This window comes from Mycteria americana, chromosome 1, assembly GCF_035582795.1.
Source record: "Mycteria americana isolate JAX WOST 10 ecotype Jacksonville Zoo and Gardens chromosome 1, USCA_MyAme_1.0, whole genome shotgun sequence".
NCBI lineage: Eukaryota > Metazoa > Chordata > Aves > Ciconiiformes > Ciconiidae > Mycteria > Mycteria americana.
This window is the reverse complement of record NC_134365.1, coordinates 46,344,009-46,358,715: the sequence shown is the minus strand read 5'-3', so window position 1 is coordinate 46,358,715 and position 14,707 is coordinate 46,344,009. Positions and strand designations below refer to the sequence as shown.

Genomic DNA, 14,707 nt, shown 5'->3' with positions numbered 1-14,707 from the left:
TGGTTATAAATTGTCCATGAATTGATTTAGGATTAATTAGGAGACAAGTTCTAACTATCTCAGCAGCAAGCTTCTGCAACAACCTTACAACAGGATTTTTTTTGCCTGCATTGCTTCTAGCTAATTTTACAGTGGAGTTTGAATCATTTATGAAATGGAAGTTATGTGCTGACTCCTTGCAAGAGTAGCAGACTTCACCCAGTGACTTAGGAAGTGTCTCAGAATCCTGTTTGTCTAATAGGAAGAAAAATAAAAAGAAGAAAAAAATAAGAAGCAAGTTCTGGCTATCTAGAAATGATGTACATCACTTCTGTAGATAGAATCGCTCATTTAAATACGTGCAGGAAAACGTTTCCCCCAAATGAGTTCTTTGCAACCATCCTGAATTCTTTAAGCTGTCAACTTTTACCTATCTTGCTTGACCAACAACTTGAAAAATCTTCCTGTCTTCCTTCTCCGCCTTGGTTTTGACCTAAAGTAACTGAATCCTAATGGCACAAAACTGTTTTCGGGGACTGGAAAGCAGTCACAAAATATAAACAGGCAGTAGACAGTCTACCGTTTTTCTCAAGTTACATATTAATTTCTTCCTGTTGCAGTCCTATTAGAGCCAGCTGGTCTACTTACAAAGCAAACTCCTCAGTGACTAAAGCTGGCATAAATTGACCAAGTACAATACACAGGAACCATAACTCTCATCAAGGTAAACATGCATGTTAGTGAAATATTTATAAAATTTTTAGGCCAGGTACAATATTGAAATAGTTTAATCAATTTTGTTTACTGGTTAATAACAGCTAATACAGGGCCTGTTAGCTATTATTTTGCCATGACTACACTCCATCGATGCCTCAAGCTACATTCATCCTATTGATTTCAGGTGGGATTATCTACAAAGAACTATATTTACCTAGATGCTACACTGGCAAACAAAGAAAGAAATGGAAGAAAAGCCTCTATTCACCACACAGATGTGTCTCCAGCCATGCAGCAAGGGAGGATATGCTTTGCCTAAGGCAACTCTTTCATTGTCATTTGCAAAACTAGTGGGTAGAAAGACAGGTATGGATGCTACAGCAGCCCCCTACATGAAACCATTAAGTCTGGTCTTCAATTAAGGCTTTTTTGTTTTGGTTTTTTTTTTAAAGTAATTAAGCCATTTAACTACTCAACCAAATGAGTGCTAACCTTTTGTAAGAGTCTACAACTAGGTTTCATTAACAAGAAAGCCAATCATTAAGGAACAGTACAAACAGGGAACATGTTTAATGTTTTCCAATAAAATCCTGTTAGCAAATATGTAAATGGAACATAAATCCTACTTTTTTAATCAATAAGAACGCACACATACCCAGTAGGCATTAAGAGAGAATGACCATTCTCTTTGCAGGACTCACTAAGCAGTCATCCATAACCCCATTTGTAAAAAAAAAATCAAAACAAAACAATCGCCCCCAAAACAACCTCTAGTCTTTCAGATAGCGCAGTCAAAACTCTGTCATGTTCTCCCACTTCTAGAGAAGAGCTTTCCAACTGCAAGCAAATTGGTCGGCAAATATAGTCCTGTTCTTTTCTCTGTTACTGAGGCAGTTTGGTTGGGATTACTACCATTTCAGCACTGCATCAACTCTCACAACCCCTGCTTCCTTGGCAGAGGGAGGGCTTCCATAAGGACAAGGAGCAGCATTGCTCTTGCCTTTCTCCCTCCTCTGGCCAGTGGGCAGTGGTGTGCCGTGCCAGCAGTCCTCAAACAAGACAACTATTCCCCCTCAGGTGCCCCAGCAGGCAACGTAGGTTGAGAGACGGGGAGAACCTCTTACAAGAGCAGCCTTTTACAAAACTGAATGGCAAAGTCTCCCAGAGCCTGACAATTATTTTCCTCATTTTATAAAATGGACGAAGTTTATGTAAGGACTATGAACCACCACAATTTCAAATACTGAGGCATGTAATTGAATAGCTAGGTCACTGAATGTGTTTCAGCTCCAATATTACTAACAAAAATATGTACTTCATACAGGCCCTACAAAGAGCCCCGGAGCAGAGTTCTGTACTTGCAGGACACCACCGGTCACCAACGTGACCTTTGGGTGCTACCTCAAGAGCCAGTCGCACAACACAGCAAGATTTTATCGAGACAACTTTGGTTACGGTAAGACACAAATTTCAGCCACTGTCTTTGACAGAGGAAGAACTAGCTGGCAAAGCAGAGATTAATTCCAGGCAGGTTTGTTACAAGTTTGCATTCACAGCTGGAAAAAAAGAATCAAGTACTTAAACAGACAGCAGATGACACATCCTCTTTGCTTTTTAACTCGACATCCTGCATTATAAAACCTTGTGGGCTATCAAGGAAGAGGAACCATAACCTTGACCCATTTCCTACTACATGAAGTGGTGCAACTTTGTCTGGGACAGGTTCAAATACAGTTCAACATGGGTTAGTTGCCCGCTTCTAGTGCTTTTCGTCTCTGATAGCTCAGCAAAGGAGACTTTTATGCCAGCACCCTTAAAAAGCAAAAGCAGAGGGAACACAATGTCAGATGTTATATAGGGTAACAACAACAGACAAGGAAGAACTTTGCTCATATTTTTACCCAAGGATGTGGAGTTAAACTTTGCCTATAAATCACTTCTGCAATCCCAGACTTTACAAAATTAAAATTTCAGCTACTATTGAAGACTTTACCTAACAGAAATCTAAAAAATCCACATTTATTGACATAATACCCTAAGTTTGCCAAAGTAAAGTTTATAGAAATTCATACTTTGAACTTATTCAAAGAAATTAATTTATTTGAATAATAAACTTGTACACACAGCCCTATATCACTAAAGGCAAAATAAGATATTTTAGGAGAGAAGCAAGGGGATGGCAGTTTGGTAGAAATTTATTCTTTATAGGGCATTCTATACTCCAAAAATACAACATTTAAAGTAATTAGTACCATTTTAAAGGAATATTCAACATTTATGTAAGATTGCAAACATCCTTAAAATTGGCTGAGAAACTCAAGGTAATATAGATTACTGATACAGATGACAAAAGAATACTCTAAGCAGAGCTAGGCCTAAATACAAGTGAAATAAGGTATGCAAAACTGTCTTTTGAATGATAAGCAATTTTAGTTTAGGCATTAATTAGAAGCAATTTGAAACAATACAAAAACCCCCACGAGCTTTAGGTAACAATCATAAGGCAACAAAGACTGAAAAGCCAAAGCAAACTAAAAATAGTTTGTTTTTAATCTACTGAACATCGCCTAGTTTGGAAGAACTACTGTTTTTCTACAGCTCTGTCCTTGGTACTTCACAGTATTACATGGATTTCTCTGTTTAAAAAAAAGGCATGGAAAGAGATCGCAGTTTGTGCTGATTTACTACCCTACGAAATCTAGCTGAAATCAGCAGTGTTACATAGCTTTGAGAAGTTGGCTTTGAGATTTATTTGTAAAAATTGCCCTCAGTGCCGTCTCAAGATGTCAGAGAAGTTATTTATAGGAGGCCACTTTATATATATTTCTGAAGTACAAACTACCTTATTAAAGTCATAGTGTAACACATTATCCATCTATAGTATAAAACAACAACTGAAATCCTTTCTGCACTGAAATTGCTATGAAAATCTCAAATGCTTCAGAGTTGCCAGGAATTTACCCTGAGTTTTTCAAGAGAGTTTCAGAAAACAAGCTTCCAAACAAGAATTCAAGTCCTTAGCCTGAGCTCAGGTTTCCTAAATTCCAGGCAACAGATCTTATCTGCAAGACAGGCTCAGTCACAAGCTATCCTGAGGTATAAACTATGCATAAGTTTCACTTATTTAGACCTGACAAAATGTCAACAGAACAAATCCATTTCAACCCATATCTAAAGTAGTGATGAACCACCAACCTAATATAATGTTAGTAAGAGGGTTTTTTTTCTTTTTTCCCCCCTCTTTTTTAATAAATAAAAATAGCAATTTAAAAAATTCTGCTGATCTCTAAAAGTTTAGGAATTTATTTAAGGTTACATAATTGGCACATTTGAACACCATGGGAAATGACACGTTCAGAACCAGGCAAGCCTTCAAATGGAGATTATATAATTATGTAATCTAAATTAATGCAGTTTAAATTGTCCTGAATGGCAAAAGCAGCTGTAACTCAGAGCCATAAGGTATAACAGTCAGAAAATAAAACTATACCACTGAAATCAGCCATTCACCTAATGTGCTAAATTCTCTAGATTTTAATGCATTAATAGCCAACTGCTAAGCCAACCTCACTTTTTAGTTTCTTGAAAAAGAAGGAGAGATCATCAAATGCTACTGTTTATGTAGTTTCTCTCTTTGATTGTTACCCATTAAAAACTGTGAGTTAATCCTTAATAAATTGTTCCTTGATCAGATAGCGCTTTGATTTGTTATTGCTGTGTGTGAACACAGGGCTGCACGTGCCAATCTGTATGAAATACTGAGGCATAAGTGCTAAGGAAAAACAAAGAGCACGTGAGACTACAATATACTTAGGACATATTATGCCCAAAATACAGTAATGAGAAATGACTGTAAGGGTGCCTTTTTCCTAAAGTTCTACTAAATGACTGTTTCAGTTTCAAAGCCACATACTGAAAGCCAGAAACAACAAATCTAACTGGCCTCTTGTAAGCACATACAAGACGCATTTTTCCGTTACAGTATTTTTTGTACAAGGCTCCCATAGAACTGCATGCCAAGGATGGGCTGAACTTGCAAGGGAGCTCTTCAGAGTTTATGCTTAAAATAATTGATTCGTTTGTGGTCTCGTAATATCAAAGCCCACTCCATTCATCACCTAATTTTCATGCTGGATATGGAAGTATCCAACACAGGGAAAGAGCAAGACTGCAAAAACAGAAAGAAGAGTTAAAATAAAGATGCAAGATTTTTCAATTTCTATTGAATCACTAATGGTTTTGCAAAACTTTTAAAAAAGAAAAGAAAAGAAAGGACTCTATTGCATTCAAGATAGTAGTAGAAAGGTTAAGAATTAGAGATCCTTTTTTGCATATGCATACATATACACATACTATATAGCAAACGCTTCCCTCAATATATTTCCTTCACTTTCCCAGGTATATGCAAGGTACCTTCATGCCCTATATATTCCAACCAGCATTTCAGTTAAATTCCTTTTACACAGATTCAGTAGAATTCCAAGAAATTTTCTATTCAATAGAAATGAAGGTTTGTAGGCATATTTGTATATCAATGGAAAGCTGGAAGATTATCAGCTTGTTCTGAGAACAGCAAAACTACTGAAATCTGATTTCTTTTATATCCCTGTCTTTATTGCCCAACCCCCTTTCTTCTTCTTACCCTAGTATTAACCTCAGTTTCTCTCTATGACACAGTGAGTCAGTATGAGACAAAAGTACTATATAGGCATACAAAAAATTTTAATAGTTATAATTTTCATCCCCAAAATGAATGGTGTACAAGAAATTTAGGAGTATCAATCTTGTCACTCTTTTCCCTACAATCTTCTGCTGGGTTCAGAAGTTATTTTTTAAATGTGAGCACAAGAAGTTTCTTCTTAAAAATATGCTTTTGACATTCTCTATTGCCTAACAGAGACAAAAAAATTATGTGCGTATGTATATGTGTGTAATTGTATGATTATTAAAAATATACATATTTTAAGATATTAATTCGATTTTGGAACAGAAATTCTATCATTAATTTATTCTGAGTTTCCAGTATGTTTACTTGTAAGGCAAATTAATGAAATGGGCAACTTATTCCTTGTTAAACAAGGAAAAAAGAAGAAAAACTCTATTATGGTAAACTTAAATTTCAGATATTATAAAGGACTATTTTACAATAGACTTACAGGCAGAACATTATTTGTTCATTGGCTTATTTAAAGAGGCTTACTATTTGCATTTAGTTTTTGCAGACGTCGGTTCTCTCACATACATACTTTTCTACCGCACATGGGACTTTATTTTCATACTACTACCTAATGAACGGCAGTCACCTGGATTTTGTTCTCCCCACACATCGTGAAACAACAGCGTAGGGCTACTGAAGGTGACAAGCCTGCCTCGCAGCAGAGCCCCGCTCTAGGGGCTCAGGCTGGGTGGGTGATGGCAGGAGGGGAAGGAAGGAAGGGCAGAAGGAAGGGCGAGCCCCGGCACGACAAGCAGTGCTGTGCAGGGAGCAGGTGAGATGCCCAGCCAGGACACCCAGAGAATCAGCCTCCTCACTGCTGGGGCACGCGGCACAATCACACTTTAGCTTAGCACCACGCTAGCTTCCGTGTTCATGATTCAGTACGTTAATGAGTTGGGAAATCTTTTTCCCCGCTGTATAATTATTTTGATGCTCATGGTATTTATTCTCTTACCCACCTACAATAGGACTGCAGTAATTAAACTTTCTTGAACCTATGCTGCTCTTAAGTCAGTCACAGGAGAAACGTAATTTGCTATTTTAACATTTTAGACCTCTGAAGCTAAGCGAGGGGTATTGGCTTGTGCTAGGAAGTGCTTACACCCACTCCCCCCACCAAGTGTTATTCAGACTGAAAAAAGAAGTCTAAATAACACCTCTATATTTTAGCAGAGTCAGAAACAGATGGAGTGCTACTGTTGCCAGCTCATCTATCCGTAATTTGTTCAGTGTGGGTTTTTTCTTGCTTCTTTTAAAGCAAACAGATTTGTAAGTTTACCTTCTCCATATCCAATACATGAATATACGATAATGTTGACCAAGAAAAGTTCCTGTCCACCCCATAGTTTAAGAAGCACGATTAATGAAATGACTATTGCAAAGCAACAGCTAACATCATCTCCATTTCCAGTAAGTAAATCAATAGCTCCATTCACAACAGGTTTCACAGACGATCCAACCCCAGGAAAGCCACGCATACTTACAAATTATAAAGCATATCAGCCATGTTGCTGCGGTAGTACAAGGCATTTCTATAGGCGCTTTCAGCTTCAGAAATCTTGCTCTGGCTCTTGAGAACATTTCCAAGGTTACCCCATGCTGTCAAGAAGAGAAAACAGTATTCAGAAAGAGCTACAATCCAATTACACATGAGAGAGTATCTGAGTATCAGGAAGTTCCTCAGGGAGACAAACCCCACAAAGAAACTATTTTTATGGAAGGGGAGGGGAGGTTGGTTTTCCCCCAGTTCTCTGGATCTCTGCATCTTACTGTGAGACTCACATTTCATAGCAGTGATTTGCATACATTCTGCATACATATAGCTTTTGGGTGGGAAAAGGATCTTTAAGAACAAAATATGTCTCTATGCTTTAGAAACTCCTGCAGCAAAGGGAAAGGGTTGTTTTATTTTATATTTTATATTGCCTCTAAATAAAAATCCCTAGAGTAAAATGTGGAACTGGGGCATCTTCATAGTTTTATCTTTTTTTTAAGCCTATCTACTCGAAACAGCAAGACATTTTCCCAGAGTAGACACAGCTCTCACTGAAGTATGAAAATTGACCTATGACACAGGAATTGAAAGAATGGTTAGGTAAGTAACCAGGATTAAAAGTATGCCATATGGATATAAACATACTACACAGATCACTAAAATGCATTTTTTCTACTTGGAAAACATGTGGTTCCTTTCCATACAATGTATTATGTTATACAATGTGCTTTTATATCCCATCTATAAAGGACTTGAGGTAAAAAAAATATTTAAGGGTCCACATGTGTTCCCTTTGCAGTTTTGTTGAGTGGCACAAAAACTGTACTTACAAAAACTGGAACTAATGTTTTATAGAAAACACAGCCCATGTTATTCACAATTTAGGAAGCTAATTTAACTGGCATTGTAATTATAGTCTATGTGTATACATGAAAAAAACACATTATGCTTAAAAATACATCAAAGTTGTTTCATAAAACAATTCTACTTTCACAAATATTTTTTTTATGAGCAAGAATAATGGAAAGATGATGCATGTCCTTTCCGCCAAACACACAATATATGGCAAACTATTCTTCTCTCCAGATGCACTAACCATAAACATTAGCTCAAGCAGCAGTTAAACGCTGCTTCTTCAGTTACTCAAGCCCTGTTTTTTACAGGAATTTGTATCGATCCTGAGTAATGCAAACTTTCAATGTAGTTTTAACATAACACTGCTAAATAGGTTGATAATTATTTCAGATACGTGTTTTTTCCTTAGAAAGTGCATTGGTTTCAAGCTGCTGTGGTTTGCTGCAGAAGCATCCTGCCACAGGGACGGAAACAGCAGCAAACATAGCATTTTCCTCTGAGCAGAATAAACCAATCATAGCTGGGAAAAAACTGATGGAATCCTTTTAGGATTCACAAAAATAATGTCATCCAACTATGCACAACTTATTTTGTAAAGACAAAGAAAAAAAAAATACAATATTTCCATGAGAAAAGAAGCTATCACTTCTGTGAGTCGCTTCATTTTAGCCTGATATAAGATGAGAAATAATTCAAAAGTTATTTATCACTAAATTGACAAAAGTCACAAAAATGTTCCATCATGCCTTTGTTTAATGAAATAAGGCTGCTAAAATTATTCTCAGATTCACTCAATTTTTACACTCTTTGCTAGCATATATGCAGAATCCTGAATTTATTTTGCCATTACTGCTACTACTCTTTTTTACACATAGAAAACATTTCAGAAGCATCAATTAAGGTGACTACCTAGCTTGTAAGCATTAACACTTGTAAGAAAAACAGAGACTTTTTTTTTTTTAAACTCATTTGTGAAAATACACTCTGATGTTGCTTCTGCAGTACATGACCATCCAATTTCCTGCAGTTGTATGTTCCATATAATCTGTAGCTACTGTTGTTTTCACTCCGATCTTCCATAACAGAGCATTACATAAAATGACCATTTGGACTACTAATAACTTCCTGCTATATAGCTACTTGCTCCCAACCACTTTGAAGCTCAGTAAATGAAAGGATGTATAGAAGAATGATTCGGTTAATCTTTTCATCTGTTAGACTGGAAAAGCCCTATTAACACTGTTAAATGTAACAGTTTCTCTGCTAGGCTTCATTTCATGCTGTGTGCTCTATTATTTATCTGAGTTAACATAATTTTTAAGGCAACACTTTATTTTACATTCTGCAAAATAATCTGTGTCAAGTTTTTAATATCAATCAATATTTAATCTGCTTTATTTCATTTGAAATGTATTCCACTTAGACTTTTGTCTAAACTTGTAAAACTGTGAATGATTAATTTAATGTGATATACTAGAAGAAGTGATAGTAGCAGAAAACAGCAAACATAAAACATGATAATCTCCCAATTTATCATTAAAAGAAATGTGAAAACCAAGGTCTTTTTATACTTCCCCAAACTATAAAAGCTTGGTATAAATCTTCACATCTATTTAAACACAGAATTAGTTAGATGAATGACCTAGTTCTGGCTGGAGATGAAGCTACGTGGAACATTTTATAGAATAAATGTTTATTTGTAAAGATCATACTCAAAGCCCTAGAAGTTATGAACAGCTGTTATCTGCAGCAATCACATCCTCTTGGTTGTAGGTATATGAGGGACAGAAAAAGAGGATGGTCTACACAGAAAAGAAGCTACTTCAGCTACTGAAGGAACTTCACTCCTTTTTTGTCTTAAGTAGTGCAACTAACCTTAGGAAAAACAAAGATTTTCAATTATTAACTACATCGCTGGCATCCAATTTCTCAATCCATATCTCGAGACAAATTTCTCCTGCAAAAGTGTAACAACGTTGATTCAACTATGTGCACATTCAGAAATAGAAAAAAAATTATACCTGGTCATGAAGCCACATCCCTATTAAAAACATACTCTATGACTCCAACTAAATTTCAGCACTCAACTATTTTCCATCTGTATGTGGTGATAAATTAAAAATTAATATTCTCAAAAGAAAAGAAAATAGGTCAGTAATTCTGGAATTTAGAATGGATTTTTATTCCATCTATTTTTATATATATTTTTCATATAAAATCTGTAATACTTGAAATTGCAAAAGGGAACATTTAATATTCAGAAGATGCTAAAATATATATATACCACAATTGAATCCTTAATTACAAATTCCGTTTTTCCCCTACTGGAGACCCTATTCAGCACAAGAGAAAAAACAAGCTGTGAATGAAACAGCTTTGTAATATTTACTTTTTGCCTGCTGCTTAATTCCCTGTGCACCAACAATGAGACCAAAATAGTCCCAAGTCTTTTAGAAATAATATTCCATCATAGCATGGGAACAAAGGTAACACTCATATATCGCATACACCTACAAAGCAGTCAATCCATTCAAACTTTACTTCATTGCCTACTTGTCCATAGATCATACTCAATATAAATAAGCATATTAAAAATTAAATCCATTTCACCATCTTGTATCCTAAGCCAATTATAAACTGAAAAATCTCCTAATGCTTGAGAATTCCTATGCTAGTTACATTTCTTTGCAGGAAAAGAGGAACATTTTAAACAGGTTTTGTTGCTGCTGTTGTTTTAAAATAAATAGCAGGAAAAATTATGTAGCACTGAGTAGGAAAATAAATAATTGTTTAAGTGTTATCATTTTGGCCATATTACACTAGATTTCTATTAAACTTTAAAGATTACATTTATGCCACCTTGCAGTGAGAGCAGGTCAAGTTCTCAGGCATTTAATTGCTTTCAAAATGAAAATGCATATGACAAATTTCAGCTTCAAATGTAACATGATTAATTTCTCAACTATCTCATAGAAACTGAGGATTAAGATTTAACAAGCCTGAAAAATACAGGTTGGCATATTAAACCTTCACTAAGCACCTTCATTCTGGAACAGAGCAAGACAAACAAGAGTGAAGCACGAACAACATTGTCCAATCTCATCTGCCTGGACTTAAGCAGCACATCCTACTAAAGAGAACAGTTGAACTTTCAGCTTGCAATTGAATTATGAAAACAAACGAGAAATGGAAATGAATGTGTGCAAATATCTTCATTTAAATAAATCTTTCCCTTTCTACTGAATCAAGGATCATGCTGTGCTATTCAGTGAAATGGAAATAATAAAGCAACAAAGTCAAGTTTCAGAGAAAAGCACTCAGGTGGTGTAAAAGCATGTATGTTGATTACTTGATCCAATAGTTTGCTTTAAAAAAAAAAATTTAAAAGTTACAAATCATTAACACAGATAACCCAAAGTATTAAAGGACGATTCTCTTTCCTACCCATCACCCCCATATAACCCATGAAAAATGAGATAATAATAAAATCTCTTTGGAAACTCAAGACCTATTAACATATCTGTTGCCAAAACACCTCTGCTGAAACATGGAGAGGAAAAAATCCAACTAAAATCCCTTATTAAATCACTGAAATACAACCTGGTAAACTTTTAAAAATAGTATAGCAAACAAAAGGAAAATGCTGTCTTTCCCAGCATGTTATGGCAGGGGGCAAACACTGCCTTTTGTAAACCTTACTAGGAGCAAACATCCTGGAAAACTGATGAATAAAATGTAGGACTCAAAGCTAAAAAAATTGATATACGACAAATTACTGAAGTTTTGTAATACTGTTCTCACCTTAAACTATCGGACTTATTCACAAAATAAAAGTTAAAACACAGATTGATGAACGCATCAAAAATGTGAACTAGATTATTACTTGAGTGAAACAAACTACTTGAACAAAGACTGAAGTATTTAGGGAACAGCCAAGTCATTTGTAATCAACTTGTCAGCAGTTCCAAACTAGCAACTTTAGCTCACAGAAAAATGCACATCAAGCCAAGAAAACTTCCACAGAGCTTTACACATATTTGTGCATTATTTACTATTCTTTAGCCTGTGAAATTAATAACAGCAGTTCCAGGTTGCATTCCCTCTCTTTACAATCCTTCTGCATTTCTTCTGACTCATCTCTGAAAAAAAAGTGAATGCATAACAATTATCATCTGTTTTTTCATAAATAGAGTTTAGGGATGAAGAGATGCTGGTCCAGAAAAAGAACCTATTTCGGGGGCGGGGGAAGGTATTGCAGTGACATCTGGTTTTTGGAAGTTCTGCAAGAGGTCTGTTGTTCTCTATTATCACAATTGCATTTATGCTCCCATGTAATAGCTGTGAAAAAGACACTCCTGGGCAGCATTTATGATAGGGGACACTAACACAAGAATCTTGATACAGTGGGAGTTCAGAAACTGAATCCTTGATTGTAAAAAACCACTAGCACAGCAGAAATACTGAATCTGATATTTGAACAAGCAACCCATTTCAGAGTAGTAACAATTTCTTTAGCAATGTAAATATTTCCATGATCACATTACAGAGGGAGACACGATAAGTAATAAAAAAAAAAAAAAGTATCTGTCCTACTTCAAAGTAAAAAAAGTTTATAAATTCCTTTCATGTTCAACTTCACTAGAGAAACAGCATTTGCTTTTTTTATTAATTCTGAGTAGTACTGATCTCCGTCTTCCCTTTTGGAAAGAAAGCCTAACTCCCACATATGGCGAAGGACAAGAGAGGGGAGCAAGTATGACCAAGAACATAACAACCAACCCACTTAACTTATGTAAAACCCCTTAAAGAGCAAAGGGGTTTTGCTTAAAGAGCAATTCCGCAATTCCAAACTACACGAAAATGTGATAAGAGAACATATTTTTGAGTCTAACTCCTAAAGGAGTTAAATAAAATAGGCTTTTACCTGACAGGCTTTTGAAGAATATTTTTTATTTCCTCCCTCTCCAAATAAAGGAATGGGAGGCGGGAGATATCATTGCACCGCTGCCAAAAATGGAGTGGAAAGAGAACTATGGTGATTATCAACACAGTTATCAATACCTTAGAGGTGCTTTTACTTTTACTTGGTAAAAGTAATACTGATTGGTATCAACACATGCCACATCAGGTTGATGAACAGTGCAGCTCCTCCACATTCCCCTACTATTGTACACCTAAACCATCAGTAATCTGAACTTCATGAAAAAGTTACTTCTGCTCCCCTGTTTACTTTGCAGACATTAGATTTCCAAGCTCATCAAAGATGATTAAGCATATGGGCCCAACAGAGGCTGTAAAGCTCCAAAGAAGCATCCTTCTCAAAATCTGTTGAAATTCCTAGCCATTATCATTGGTAAGACACTTATTTAGATGATAACTGAAGGGTGAGAATTCTAATTTTACTTTTCTTAAACACCTTCTTCTGTTTCCAATACTGTCCAAAAGGATTTTCTATTTGATTCTATTTCCTTCCAAGGCTTACAGGTCAATTAAAAGTAAGATATGCACATTTTATATAAATCAATTCTTCGGTACAGCACACTAATAATCTCCTCTTGGTCACAGCATCAATATTTGAAATTTGCATTACAGTTGGTGCAAAGTTTTATGTTTCCTTTCGTTACAAACTTGTTGAGTAAGAAAATCAGAGGGAAACAGGTTAGAACAGTATGACAAACTTTAAAACATTACAAGGAGGAAACGATACTAATTACACTTCCCACTTTGAAATGTGAAGTCTTCCAAGAATTTACATCACAATATGACTTATTTTCAGTGTGGTTTTTTTCCTGAAATTAGCTACCAGTGTAATGTAATAAAATCTGAAAGAACTAAAATAACTTTATGGAAAACTAGGAGTTTTTACTACTTTCCAGGTGATGCTTCTGATAAAGTGACAAAAATAGCATGGGGAAGATGCCTTTGGCCTTGATGACACTGCATGTATTGAAGGGTGTCAGTTTATATGGGGCTGTCACCATAAAAGGTTTGATGAACACTAAATTAACTTCTAAAAGTTTGGAGCAAAAAATAAAACCAAACCCAAAAAGAAATAACCTCTTCTCTTTTGCTATTAACTTTTATGTGGACTTAATTCCTGGAGCATGACAATCCAGGTCTACAGTTTAGGACTTTTTTTTTTTTTCTTTTTTCTTCTTACCATCTGTTCTTAACACTTTTTCATTTTGCACTATAAATTACTACTTTACAGCTATCAATATGAAAGTAATGAATTACAAGCATTCACACTTGCCACCTCACCCTGTGGCAATATCACCACAATGTAGGCAGAGTCAAGCGCAGCAGCATGCTGTGAATCTCTCAGCTCTATGGTAAAGGGAAGCAAACAGAATATTGAATATTCTTGGAACTTTCACTAAGTATGTTTTTCTATTCATTCTTAGCACCTACACTGAATATTTCTAGATCAGATATTTCATGAAGGAAATCGTTTGTTTTACCACCTATCTGAAGCTCCACATTAACAGCTGAAAGCCACGTACTTCCTTACGTAGAGCACTGGACTACTGCTAAGGTTAGACTATTCCAAAATGAGAGACTTTTGTGAAACAATGCTGACAGCAGAGGATGCCTCCGTAAAAATAAACTTAAAGCAGTATGTGGCTTGCATAGAAAAAAAAATTTCTTTTTCTTATGTTCTTCAAGTTTATACCTTTAAAATAGATACATTCCTGTCATCAGATTCAGCTCCCTGATGCTGAAATTACAGGTGCTAAACTGGGAATTAAAAGAGGTATATTCTGTTTCCAGCTCTGTTGCTGGTCTGTTGTTCAGATCTGTTGTTCAGGAAAGATCACGTCCTGATGTCTTTCTATTTGTATTCTTGACATTTGTTACTCATCCATTAATTGCAAGTTTTTTCTGCTAAGGATTGTACCTCACTATGGGTTTTCACAGTGCCTACTATAACAATGCAGCTAGAC

The 14,707-nt window shown here is 35.7% G+C and overlaps 1 protein-coding gene across 2 annotated transcripts in view; it reads right to left on the bottom strand.

Annotated features, from left to right (window-relative positions):
- Positions 1-14,707, bottom strand: part of TMTC2 (transmembrane O-mannosyltransferase targeting cadherins 2) — a 265,687-nt gene that overhangs the window by 89,078 nt on the left and 161,902 nt on the right. For both annotated transcript variants that reach the window (XM_075496382.1, XM_075496392.1), the window contains exon 4: positions 6,898-7,012. In XM_075496382.1, the coding sequence (XP_075352497.1) occupies positions 6,898-7,012 (115 nt within the window). The remainder of the gene's footprint in view (positions 1-6,897; positions 7,013-14,707) is intronic.